This window comes from Diabrotica virgifera, chromosome 7 (assembly GCF_917563875.1).
Source record: "Diabrotica virgifera virgifera chromosome 7, PGI_DIABVI_V3a".
Taxonomy (NCBI): domain Eukaryota; kingdom Metazoa; phylum Arthropoda; class Insecta; order Coleoptera; family Chrysomelidae; genus Diabrotica; species Diabrotica virgifera.
Window position 1 is genome coordinate 183,106,655 of NC_065449.1, and position 14,902 is coordinate 183,121,556.

General features: G+C 33.4%; 1 protein-coding gene across 2 annotated transcripts in view; it reads left to right on the forward strand.

Moving 5' to 3' along the window:
• LOC114327769 (uncharacterized) overlaps positions 1-13,295 on the forward strand; it is a 149,457-nt gene extending 136,162 nt beyond the window's left edge. For both annotated transcript variants that reach the window (XM_028276477.2, XM_028276476.2), the window contains one exon: positions 4,196-13,295. In XM_028276477.2, the coding sequence (XP_028132278.2) occupies positions 4,196-4,488 (293 nt within the window). In that variant the 3' untranslated portion in view covers positions 4,489-13,295. The remainder of the gene's footprint in view (positions 1-4,195) is intronic.
• Positions 13,296-14,902: the final 1,607 nt, after the last annotated feature.

A 14,902-nucleotide genomic window follows, 5' to 3' on the forward strand; every position in this document is an offset into this window, starting at 1 on the left:
CCGTCTAAAGGTAGAAAGGTACGTCTCCAAACAAGGGTAAACCTCGCTCGGTGTAGTAGCTCCATATCATAGTGGATACGTCGGTCATCGCGCCGCTCGGCGCTTACCCTCTTCGATTCAACCGGTTTGCGATTTATATGTAGGGGAGCGCATGCCGTATCCATTTGAGCAGCTACACCGAGCGGGGTTCACCCTTGTATGGATACGTACCTTAATGATCGCACTCGGCTCAATGCAACGTAAGCTTTGCAGGCTCAATGCAGGCTTTTAAGCCTGTCCTTACGCAGACACTTTCGGGCCCAAGTTCACGACAGCGTAGTCAACAGTCGAACCTTGAGTTTTATGGACAGTCGAAGCCCACGACAATACTAAGGGCAGCATTCGTCTCTGTACGGTGCCATAACTTTTTTTCGCTGAAAACTGGATAGAAATCGGACAGAAACTGGATAAATTTGAAACTTTATTGTTTATGTATGAACCGTAACGTAAGCAATTTCTGTAAAAAGTGAAATTATGTATAGTTGATATAATTAGCTACAATCTGTAAAAGTTTCAAGTTTCTGCATTGTAAAAAACAAGAGAATTTAAGCTTTTTCCATTAAAATCGTTTTTTTTTATTTAAACAATTCATAAACACAAAAAAAATTTTTGATGGACTATTTTAAGCGTTTAAAAATGAAAAAATTACTTGTTATTTGAAGAACGTGGAAAATTCATATGTATAACGTGGAAGTAAAGTGTCTTTTCCTCCCTTGAATGATTACTGCCCTCCGCTTACTAAACTTCATTCTCGGGAGGAAAAGTAGCACTTTCCTCCCTTGTTATACAAATAGATATTTCCAGTGACACACTGACATTGTCCGATATAAGGTTATGTCTGATGTCTGTTTGTTTATTTTTTTTTCTTCTTCCTTTATGGCCTTTGTAAGCTGTGCCCATTTAGCCAGCAACATTTCTTAAAATTAACGCCTAATTAAACCTACCATACAACAAGACATACAGTTGAGTACGCGAGTCTTTACCCGTGCGTCATCATTTAAAGTAAAGCATACGAAATAAGTCGGAAATCTATTTCACGCAACAACAACTGACAGAAAGTGGCTACTGTTCCGATTACGGGTTTTATTATAAAGCTTGACGTTATCAAATATATAGAATGTCAAATGTAAGTTTTGCTTCAAAATTTTTGTGCAGAATTACAGCTACATTTGAAGTAGCTTAATAAATTCTTTTATTATTATTGATTAATAAATAAATAAACAATTTATAAAAAAATCCAACAGCATATTTTATTTTTGTTATTTTATTCACTTTGACGGAAATCTAAACACAGTCATTTCTTTACTGTGTGAATGACGTTAGCTTTGTATGTTTTAAATATTAATTGCCAAAATAGAATTATTTACCTTAAAATTTCAAAGCCCAATATAAAATTAGTTGTGAAAACAACTGTTTGTGTAATTTAAAGAAACTTCAAAACGCAAAAATTCGACAAAAACCGCAAAAAGTTCAACTGACTGACAGCCACAAAATTAAACAAAGCAGAAACGTCAAACAAATTGTGCTTAAAATATGAAAACATACCGAATCGTCTTTTTTTGTACCTATCTCTTTTCAATGCACTGAGTCTAGATGGTTCATAAAAATAACATGTGTTGTTACTTAATAACAAACGGCAGCTGGTTTGTCATGAGTTTCATGCGTGGAAGAGAATGATGCTAGATAAAAAGTATGTGTTTTATCTCGCCAGGTATTAATGACGCACGGGTAAAGACTCGCGGACTCAACTGTATCAAGGATAGGGCTGGGAAAGTGAAGTTGATAAACTGTTGTTAAAATATAAATAGTCCATGTGGTGAGACCGCTCCCGTCTGAAAAAATTTCTGATTCGGTTTCTTTGTGGATTCCTATTAAAAATGTCCCTTTTAAACAAATCTGAAGGGTGCCGGGCGGAATTTTTGAGCAGAAATTCTTTAAACAATTTTGTTAAACAAATACAAAAAATCACCTTATTTGACCCGAAGAATATTCTTTTAGGTTTTTTGGGCCATTCTAAACAATAAAGGTATCTTGTGATTTTTCTCAAAAGTTGATAGTTATCGAGTTATAGGTGATTTTTAATCTGAAAAATGCGAAAATACGCATTTTCATTGCTTAAAAACTCATATTTAAATTAGTATTTTTGAGGTTGCCAAGTACTTGAATTGTAGTTTAAACATTCATTTTCAAGATTCTACTGACTGATCGGGACTTCAATTTACACCGTTGTTATTTAATTGTTAATATAATTATGCGTGTCCATCCGATTTTTTTGCCGGTGCGGCGCACACTTTTCCAAAAATCTCCTATTTTCCTCCGAAAAATATTTTTTTTTTTAGATTTTTCGGGACATTCTAAATAAAATAGGTTTCTTGTCATTTTTCTCAAAACTTTTAAAGTTATAAGCGATTTAAATTCCGAAAATGCGCTTTAAATCGCTTATAACTTTAAAACCATAAACTTTTGAGAAAAATGACAAGAAACCTATTTTATTTAGAATGTCCCGAAAAATATAAAAAATATATTTTTCGGACGAAAATGGAGATTTTTGGAAATAGTGCGCACCGCACCGGCACAAAAATCGGATGGACACGCATAATTAACAATTAAATAACAACGGTATACATTAAAGTTAGATGCGATCACTCTTCAGAATCTTGAAGATAAATGTTTATCCTTCAAATTAAGTATCTGGCAACCTCAAAAATACTAATTTAAATGAGTTTTTAAGCCTTGAAAATTCGTATTTTCGCATTTTTCAGATTTTAAATCGCCTATAACTCGAAAACTGTCAATTTTTGAGAAAAATCACAAGATACCTTTCTTGTTTAGAGAATGACCCAAAAAACCTAAAAAAATACTCTTCGGGTCAAAAAAGGTGATCTTTTGTATTTGTTAAAAAAAATTGTTTAAACAATTTCTGCCCAAAAATTCCGTCCGGCACCCTTCAGATTTGTTTAAAGGAGATATTTTTGAATAGGAATCCACAAAAAAACCGAATCAGAAATTTTTTTAGACGGGAGCGGTCTCACCACATGGACTAAAACTAAATAAATAAAATATAACTTGAAAACAATAATTTGACGTTATATTTAACCTACAATATTATGACAGACGTCAGTTACAGTTGAATCCGCGAGTCTTTACCCGTGCGTCATTAATACCTGGTGAGATAAAACACATATTTATTATTTAGCATCATTCTCTTCCACGCATGAAATTAATGACAAACCAGCTGCCGCCTGTTATTAAGTAAAAACACATGTTATTTTTATGAACGATTTAGACTCAGTGTATTGAAAAGAGATAGGTACAAAGAAAGACGATTGGGGGTGTCTTCACATATTTTAAGTACAATTTCTGACGTTTTGGTTTGTTTACTTTTGTGGCTGTCAGTTTGTTGAATTTTTTGCTGTTATTTTGTCGAATTTTTGCATTTTGAAGTTTTTTATAGTATACAAACAGTTGTTTTCACAACTAATTTTATATTGGAGTTAGAAATTTTGTGATAAGTTTATGTTATTTTAAGATAAATTTTGACGACCTACAAAGCTAACCTCATTGTGGACACAGTTGAATGCTTGTGTTTAAGGTTCCGCCAAAGTGAATAAAATAACAAAAAGAAAATATGTTATTGAATTTTTTTATAAATTGTTTATTTATTTATTAATCAATGATAATAAAATAATTTATTAAGCTACTTCAAATGTAGCTGTAATTATGCACCAAAATTTTAAAGCAAAACTTAAATTTGACATTCTATTTATTTGATAACGTCAAATTTTATAATAACCCGTGCTCGGAATAAAATCCATTTGCCGTTGCGTTTAGTAAATTTCCGACTTATTTCGTATGCTTTAAATGATGACGCACGGGTAAAGACTCGCGGACTCTTTACCATCTGACCAAATATAATAATGACGTCATATATAATCGTCACTAGTTCTAGCCAATAAAATGCTCGCTGTAATAGGAACGGCATGTCAAAAAAATATGATTATTCCCTGTATATTTTTTCAAATTTAGAATATGGCAGCAAGGGGAAAATTACGCGCATTCCTTATTGTTTGACTTCTAGTTTATCATTGCTTTACCAAAGTATTATACATATTGAGAAAAATAAACGATATAAACTGTATGTTTTATCATTTTACAGATATTCATTCAAGTAGCGACGACGACGAAGATGGCGCTCACAAAGAAAAACGCAACAAACGTACCCAAAAGTCCGAAAACAAAAATTTGTCGTCGTTAAAATGGCGCCGTATCGAAACCAATATAAACACAATTGTGACTAATAGCAGCAGCGATAACGAAACCGAGGAACCTAAAGACAACGAGATGAAGATGTATGACAGCCCCTACACGGAACACATAAAGGCCAAAATTCAACAGTTGCCATTACCGACTTGTCTAAAAAGATACCTCAATTATTATAGAGAATGTTAGTTAGTCTGTTTGTTACTTATCATTTCTTTATGTCTTAATGGGTCAAGGGCCAAATTTAATTAATGTATCATCTTAATATCCACCTTATTCCACGAAACGAATGTCCACAAGGAAAAGAATTTCGTGTAGTGGGCTTTATACCATATATCACAAAAAGTTATTAAAAATCAACGTGGGATGAAGTAAACACTTCTGTTGTATGTAGGCATATGAATTTATTAAAAATCCTTAAAATTTATCCACAAGGGAGTGGAAGTACAAAACGTTTTCGGGCAAACTGACCATCATCAGTGTAAACCTGGAAATAAGTGAACCACTAAGATTAAAAAGCAAAAGGGTGAAATTTTGACAGTTGAAAAAATTTAAGAAAATGTGGTTACTTACGTTCAGTGTACAAGTAATTGTAACTAGCCACTTCAATAGGTATAAAAACCTCTAAATTCCATTCTATATTAAAAAGTGGTCGACATGAAGTCGATGTCTTAAGATTTTACAGTCTGGACGTAAGTAACCACATTTTCTTAAATTTTTTCAACTGTCAAGATTTCACCCTTTTGCTTTTTAATCTTAGTAGTTCACTTATTTCCAGGTTTACACTGATGATGGTCAGTTTGACCGAAAACGTTTTGTACTTCCACTCCCTTGTGGATAAATTTTAAGGATTTTTAATAAATTCATATGCCTACATACAACAGAAGTGTTTACTTCATTCCACGTTGTTATATTGAAAGTATACAACCAACTACAGGGTTTACCCCTTTTTAAAGTTTTTATTAAAAATCCTTTGTAAAAGATATATTTATATTAAAGAAGACCCTTTCGGGCTACATCACAGAACGTTTTCGGAACAGCAATTCCATCATCCGTGCTGCTTACGAGGTATGAGCCATTTTATCACATTGTTGTATTTAATATGTGATTTTTGAACTTTTCCTTGATTTTATATCACAGAAACGCAGAACTCTCAACTATGCGGGTTGCTAGCCCTGCGGGTGAACCTCACTAATTGGATTCAGTTGCTATCTAGAGTCTAGAGTATATACCTTTATAATAATTTTACACAATTTTAAGGGTTTTTTTTAAGGGTGATTGGATTGTCTGTTAAGTTGGTAGATTGCCATGATACGTTGCAGGGTTGGTATGTCGAGTTGAAACACTGACTCTAACTTATAACTTTATTTATGATTTACAACATCTATCAACATAAGGTTACTGATATGTTGTTTCGCGGGGTAGTCCTTCAGGACACCCTTCTCGCATTACTGCTAACTAGCATAGTAACGATCTTAATCTTAATATGAATAATAACAATACTATAATGCCAATAATCCACCCTAACGATCTTAATCTTAATATGAATAATAACAATACTATAATGCCACCCTCTGTGGGCTATTTATATCTTCTTATAATTTGGACTTTGAAAAGTAAACGATACTTGAGTCTCTGCGAGGTTACACAAAACAAACTCCGTTAATCAACCTTCGTTTTGTTTGCGCATGTAGAAACAACATTTTTATAACAACCTATTTACTTAAGTTATATACATTTTGTAGATACATTTATATATTATACAGTAAGGGTTTTTTCCCTTTTATATTATTTATATATTATATATGTCATTTTTCAATATAGAAATGATCTTTTTCAATATAAATAATTATAGTATATTATACTCTTTATTTATTATTTATTGACGGACCGAAGTCCATTAGTACATAATACAATTAAAATGTCACACAAACTAGAACAACAATTCAAAATAAGATCTAGTACAAAATTGGTAAATACACAATAAACAATAATAAATATATAAAGGATTTTTAATAAATTTTTTAAACGAATGTCTAGTTTGTTTAAAAACTGCAAAATCTACAATATATTATTTCCGATTAAAAGGTAAAAACTGCACCGATGAGGAGCCACAAAACATTCCTTTGTGAAACAACAACTTATGCGCCACTGCTACAACAACAAATAACGCTACTTACGTTACTTACTCACTTGCCTTACAACCCTGCGTGGGTTTGCCGACTTACAGCATACCTTCTTTTCTTTCTGTCTTGTGCAATTTACATCCAATTCTCCACACCCATAGCTTTAAGGTCCCCTGCTAAATTGTCTCGCCACCGGATTCGAGGTCGTCTTCCAGTTAGGACTTTGCCCATACCACTCTTACTATCCTTTTGTTAGAATGTCTTCTGAGGTGTCCTGCCCACTGGAGTCTGCTGGTCTTTATTTTTTGAGCTCTATATGCTTAACACCATACCCGCTAGAGACCTTCCAGTAGTTGTAATCCCCCCTTAGGGCCATCCAGGGCCTGATCATGAGCGTCACAAAAAAATAATAAAAACCGCGACTTTGACCCCTTATATCTACCCTCGTCCCCCACTCTGGTTTCCGGCTGTTGGGGAAAGTCATGTACACAACTAATTCAACGTATCCCCGTATAGTTTTTCCATATTACTTATCACGCACAAAATCCACTTCTATCTCTCCGACTATCACTCCCACTGTAATAAATAATCCGTTAAAATGAAAATAAACTCTATGTAATAGTTAGAATGTTTGCAATGAAAGTGTTAGGCAAACCACATTACACGTTCGAAACTTTGAGAAAACGATAAGCCCTCTTGTGTTTACACCTGGGTTTGGAAAAGCAATTTTATGTTGATTTCAAGTTATCGATTTTATTTAAATAGATGGTAGTTGTTGGAGTATGTGTAAGTTCAAGAAAAGATCACAGTGGGGGTGACGGAAGTGTAAAAATGTCTCAGTAATCTAGAAGGGATGTATAAAACAAGCTCAGACTTAGGCGACTAATTCCCAAAGACCCCGCAGGCTACCCTGATTTCTAAGGGTTCGGCAAAAGAAACCGTCATATTATGATTTAACCAGATGGGAGAGGGTGAAATGTAAGAAGTTTATGAAATTAATAGTTTGTCTTCCAGAGACAGTGCATGGCTTTCTATATTCAGTAACGTTATGGGTGGATTCCTCTTATGCAATCCAGTAACTTCTTTTATTGTTCAATGTGTTTTAAATATGTCATGTTTTCGTTGAATTTCTTCTAGTTCCTGACATATCTCTTTCGCTTGACTGATTTTGCGATGCAATGTAGGAATTGATATTATTTTTCAATTCCTATAGTTTTAGCGATCACACTTGTACTTGTGACAGTGCAAAGTTGTGATTTTTCCAACTTTCAAATTGCTCTAATGTCACACTTATCATGTCTTTAACGAAGTGGTGGTGGTTATTGCAACTTGCCAATGCTGTCCATGCAATTTGTATTCTTCATTTGATTTCATCGGATTGTGTTGGCTCCTTACAGGGCTATTTTTTGACCAACAATGTGATTGTATTAGAAAAATGTATGGTAAATAGTGAAGCTGTCAAAAACAGACAAGATATTTAGGGACAGTGGCAAAATTTTAAGACATTTTAAAAAGAGTAAATTATTTTTCTTATAATTAATTAAATGATTTAAAACGATAAGAGATATTAAGATGATAACATATTTTTCAACGTTTAATAGTTTAAGTGATCTCAATATTTTTGAAATTTATCTCTCTTATCTACTGTTCTCATTCCTTGTGATTTATTGCGAAAATTACAATCCGAAAATTCAAGTTAAAGCCTGCATTTGCTGATAAATAGAATATTTTATCTAATTAAACTAGAAGTCTTATTAAAAAACCGGTTATAGCCTGATTGACCCATATATTCTTAAAAATTACTTAGATTATAGTGAATAGCTGTGTGATTTAGATTAGTATAAAAAATATAGTTCACCGACTGTAGCCTGGCAGGTGAGAGAAACGGCAAGTTTATAAGTATATACTGTATGCGCAGCTTGAGGTACTGACACTCTAGGCAATGCTACAGTCGATGAACTGTATATTCAGAATGGACTAAAAGTTGGTACTTTTGAATTAGTATTTGAATTGTTTATTTGTCAGGACAAAATATTGAGTATAAAGATTGTAAATTTGTTGTGAAACATTTACTAACAAGATATATCAACGAAGATATTGCTACAGCAATCAAATTAAATAGATGAAGATACACCAAATTAAACAGAAATATAGTCTTAGCAAATTAGCTGCATTTTGATACAAAGAATGTTATCTAAAGTTTTATTATGTAAAGTGGTAGGTGAGGATATATGATTTGGAGGGGGTTTTAAGAGGACGATTTTTTTTTAATTTCCGGCGAAATTTGACTTCTGTCAAAAAATTTCAAATGCGAAAGTTGTGACATGTTGTAGACAATATAAAAGTCTACAACTTTTATTATCACACTTTTAACATAACCTCAAAATTACCGAGAAAAATAAAGAAAATCGTCTTTTTCCGATGTTAATTTTGTTTCCAACATTTTTATTTTTCATTTTATGATAAAAAGCAATAGGAATAAAGGTGTAGACAACTTAATTTGCTACAAATAATTTCACACATTTTCTCCAGGGTTGCTAGTTTACGACATACCGCGCAAATACCCCCTGCAATCCTTTTTCTACGTTGGCAACCAGGGTGGTGACCTCACACACTTGAACTTAAGCTTATACTAACCTCCCGTACATATAATTAATATTTTCAGAATCATTTCATAACTTTTATAGTCTTAAGATTCCACTGCAGAATCGCTACGTTCATAAGTTACTTAACTAAGGTCACATTTTTGTAATAATTTAAGAAAATAATACATTGATAACATATTGAAAGTCAAAAGTGGCCGTAAAAATTTTTAATTAAATTAATATTAATTCATTTTTGAAAACAAAATTCGTTCATGATGTAGATGGTTTTTTTTATTTATATCATATTTTTTGTCGAATACCGAGATATAAAGTTGCCTGTGAAAAAATAGCTGAATTTGAAACTGAAAACTTGGGTTTAAAATTGGTGATAGACTTAATTGTAATATAACCAAACTCTGATAATAGTGAAATTGGAGTGTCGCAGAAACTTTGCTGGAGCGACGAACTTTTGTACTGAACATCATTTTAATAGTGACACTGAAGAGTTTTAGTCCATTCTGTTATTAAATATAGATGTAAAGATTCAATATTAAGAGTTTTATACCTACTATTGCGAAAGAAAAAAAATTTAACCCGCAGTAGATTGCGTCCCTTTTAATTTAGCCATGTAAATTTATTAAATAAAAATTCCTAAAGTTGAGAATTATTTACACAAATCTTACCTGCTTACCTAAGTATTCTTTCAGACTGGGCCACCGTGCAGTAAAGTATTGTTTTAAATCTAATAAATTAAAGACGATCCACTTTTGAGTGTCTGGCTGATTTTATTGGCTCGTGCTTTGCTGCAATTAAAAATGGTGGCGGACACCGGTGTCTTGGTCGGAAAGGGTACTTAGTGTTTCACTCAGGATCTTCTTACTACAGCTCTTGGGCTTCTTTGTCATTTTGCTTAGTTTTCGAGATATTAAACCATGTCCAATGATTCTTCTAACGTACTAATGTCGTAAATTGATTTAGGGGAGAGTCGGCTATTGGTGCGCACCTAAGGCAAATTCAGGATATTTCACAAACTGAAAAGATTTCAGTTTCAAAAATTTTTGAAGATATACTTCAAAGGCTTAGGTATATTGGTAGGGATTTAATGAATGGTTGAACAGTAGAAGAGTGAGAGAAGAAATTTTCAATTAGTGTAGTGCGCAAAATTGCCCGACCTATTTGGCTAATGGTGCGCATATGTCGGATAACTGTGCGCAATAATAGAACTTAAAAATGACCTTCGAAAATGTAGCTTATTGAACATAAATATTAAAAGAACAAACAAATATACGGAAAAAGATAAGAAACCAAGTTACAGAAATGTTAAAAAAATCTAAGTATTGCAGAAGTCACAAATATATCCTTTTGGACTATCCTGTCGTATACACATGGCCTGAGACCATTGACAATATATCGAACACTTGCACCATACCTCGTCTTTTTTGCTACCGTCACCACAATACACAGAAGTTATTTTGATCTGACACGAGATCGTCCAAATAATCATCATGGTACAGTTCACTTTCTGAAATAACTTCGGAGCTGTTGTGTTCAAAAATTTTCCTTTTTGTACCTTTTTTCAATTTCGTGGTTTTCTCATTGCCCCTTTCTCTACTTTGACGGTTGTTTATCGCTTGTTTACGTTTCATGACGCAGTCACAAAACGTTAAAAATGCCTTTATATACCTTGCCGGCTAAAGGTGCGCAATGCGCACCATTAGACGACGTTACACTTCACCACATTACACAAAATTTGATAAAAACAAAACATAATCGAGCAAAACTAACTATATCAGTGTTTAAAGTGATAAATAAATAAAAGATGTAAGTACTATTTAAGCTATATTTCTGTCAAGAAAAAAATACCAAAGCACGCGAAAACATGTAAACGATAACTGCCCAATGGTAAAGTATCTCCCGACGTTCGTTTGTGTCGGATAGATATGGCAGTTGCTACTAGATGGCCCGACAATATAGTTTTTGCAATTTTATTAAATAGGAGATTAGAAACATTGATGCGCACAATTACCCGACGCGCACCATTAGCCGACTCTCCTCTACATATACTAACGAAATATTTTGTATAATCCTTAGTTACAGCTGTAGTATCGTTGTTGGAAGAGACTATTTGATGAGGATGATTTGTAGTACTTCTTGGTGGGTTTTGATAACTTATAATATTTTATGTTTTAATTACTATAGTGTTCCAGTAACAATAATTTTATTTAAACTCAACATTTTTACTTTTTGTCTATCTACTACTACTAGACTAAATGTTTCCATAGTTTTCACTAAATTTTTTCCTGCCAATACGGTCTTAAGAAGATATTTTCCTCTATTTCTCCTATTGGAATCCACTGCAATTTTTTCTCTACATGGTCGATTATAGCAGAGCTTCTTCTTATATTTATATTCTGTCTCTTCTTTCATGACTAAATAACTTCTGACTAGCAGTTTCTTAAATTTTTTTATTTATCAGATTTCAGCACATCCAACCTTATTTATAACCATTCGGTTTGTATTCCTCCTGATATTTTGTTCATTAGTGTTTTGATTACCTCTTTATGTTTTTTATCTCGTTCCCTGTATGGTTCTCGTGTTCGTCTATCGTTTGTTTTATAAATTTAGATTAATTTTTCAGTTAGAAGTTGTTTGTAGTATTGGAGCGACTTCAATATACGTCATAACAATGAAGTTCCGGTTCCTCCAATTCTATTTCTGCAGATGTTTCCCATACAGGTATGTTTTTTTTTCACTTTTTGCTGGATGTACTTATTTTATTTTACAGTTTTTATTCCTGATATATGTCTATGCTTTGTGGTGTTTACATATTTATTTTATATCAAATTCTTTCTTTTTTTTTATATGCATTTCAGTGTAATTTCACTTTCCATCCACAATGGCGGATCTAAATATTTGCCGTTGGGCTGAGAAGTAAGTTCCAATGAAACACCATAAGACAAACCTGAACTACATAAAAGAACTTATATGCATTAAATTCCCTTAATTATCCTAACTAACGGGTTTATTGGGTTTAATTTATCTGTTTATGGTTTTTATCAGCTAATATATTTTTGTTTCATTTTTTTTTCTTTGGACCTTGTTGGGGTCCAATCCCATCCATCCGGTCCATGTCTATCCCCCGTAGATCCGGGGGCCATTGGCTTGGTATATCTTAAGTCGCGTTTACACAATGGCAATTGGCGAGACAATTGTCATCACGTGGTTGCGGATTGTCGGAGGCCAGTCCAGGTGAAAGAGAAGATGTTTACACGGGGCCATGCTTAGACAAGGAAAGAGAGAGGACGAGTAATCCTATGACCAAAAGTGAAGCCAAACTGACACCAGAGATTTTGGTCATCGACGTATCTTTGGGGTATTGTTATGCATTGAGTATTTAAAATAAAAACATGAAATGTATTTAAAATGAAGAATTTGTGTATGGTAAATGTTTTATTAAGTTTCTCATATTACGTACATATGTTTCAATACATACATATGTTTTTATTACGAATTTTAGATGATGATTTACTTTATTTTTTATGAAATTTTAACCTTCAACGAACACCCACCACTGGCAACTCATTGTTATTTTTGACGTGACCGCCATGTTTCTGGTGACAAACAAACCAAAAACTGGCTTCACTTTTGGAACGTGTGTGTTAAATGAGTGTTACCCGTCCTCTCTTTTTTCCTTGTCTAAGGGGCCATGATGTTTAGTTGGCCCCGTGTAAACATCTTCTCTTTCAACTGGACTGGCCACCGACAATCCACAACCACGTGATGACAATTGTCTCGCCAATTGCCATCGTGTAAACGCGACTTTAATGCTTTTTCCAAGACCTTCTAGGTCAGCGCCCCTCATGTAGGTATTGATGTGGTAATTCTGCTAATGTTCAATCATGCGATAAATGCATTATGGGATACTGAGGATAATGGTAAATGTGATATATAACAGATATCAGGAAGAACAAGTGGTCACCTTATATTTTAGGGTGAATCTATTTCAACATTAGGAAAAGTGTTATGTGTTACCACAACCTTATGAATGATACACTGAGGAGGATATATTTTACTAATTTCAACTTAGTGTAAATTTAATATAACAGATATTAGAAAAAACAGGTGATCATCTTATATTTTAGGGTACTTTTATTTCAACATTAGGAATTTCCTTACAGATGGATATTTATATAATATAATTTAATTACATGTTTGTTGATTTGGAGTTCTATGTATAAAGTTATTTAACGTTATAAGTTGGGAATATATAATAAATCAGTATAAATATGTTTCATTGTATCCCTCCTTTTCCTTTTGATGTTTCCAAAAGATGTATTTGACTGTATCCCTGATCAGAGATCTTTTTAGTTTGGACAACCCCTGTGGCTCCACCTCAACGTTTCACTACTCTTTTACATAACATCTTCAGGGACAGGAAAACTTATTTTTTTCTGGTGAAAATATTGAAAACAAAAGTTTTCAGTGTTCTTTATTGTTGGACCACATAATATCGATACACTTTTGGCAAAGTAACGTAAGTGACATTTTTGTCGAAAATCATGTTTTTCCATTAAACTAACACTATTATTGTTTAAAGGTACTGCCAAAGTGTAGTAAGCCTAGAATTACTTTAAACATTAATATATATTAGGCTTACTACACTTTGGCAGTGCCTTCTGAACAATAATAGCGTTAGTTTAGTGGAAAAACATGATTTTCCAAAATGTCACTTACGTTACTTTGCCAAAAATGTATCGATATAACACTGAAAAAGACATTCCTGTTCAGCAACAACACTTCGATTATCTCTCAAAGCTAATAATTTTAGATATAAAACCATAGATAAGCACCAGGAGGTTATTGAAATCAGTAGAATTATTAAAAAACACGCTTGAACAAGTAATCTAACAGAATATAGAAAATGGCATATATAGAAGCATATAGAAAGATGGAACTACTTAAACATTTTATACTTATATGAGACCTGCTTTGATACTTAAGGCACCTGTGAAAAAAAACTGAACAAGTCTGGACCTCGGAGGTAAACTACACTGTCATTTCGAGCAACTGTGTTTAGGCGTGTGTTTGCAACAAAGTTTAGAGCACCTTCAGCTATAGGAACAAATGTAACTTCAAAAGAACAGTATGGTGTAAATGAATAAAGTTATTAAAAAATAGCTCAGCCGCTGAAAATATGAAATGACTATGTGCACCGTAAATGGCACAAACTCTCTGAATGTTGTCCCCCCCACAACGACTCACTTTTTTACCATTCAACAAACAAATTACAATAAGTGATACACCATTAGAAATAGTGGAGAAAATATGCTATTTGGGCTGCAATATTAAGGATAATTGGGATCATAGCTACAAAATAAAAATTCATATTGAAAAAGCCAGAGAAGCTCTTTTAATAGTCTTAGTTTTTAGTGTCCTCTATGGAGTAGAAATGTTGAGTCACAGAAGATCCCTTAAAATGATTGGAGGCATTTGAAATATGGTGCTACGGACAATGTTGAGGGTCTCAGAGATACACCACACAACTAACATGGCTATTCTCCATAGGCTAAGAAAAGACAAAGAAATTATTAACCCCTTAAAGAACAGAACATTGCTTACTTTCGACCACATTATGCATAATATTAAACACCAACTTCTACAGTGGACTCTACAAGACAAGATTGAGGGCAAGAGAGGCTCTTGACATAGACATATATCCTGGCTGGTCAATCTTAGAAAGTGGACTAGTAACTAGAGTGACATAGTGACATCAACTGATCTGAGTGTCGAGCTGCTGTGAATAGAATAAGATGGGTCAATATGGTCTTCAACATATCTCTAAACAATAGGCACCTTTAGAAGAAGAATGTTAGTATTAAGTGCCGTAAAATA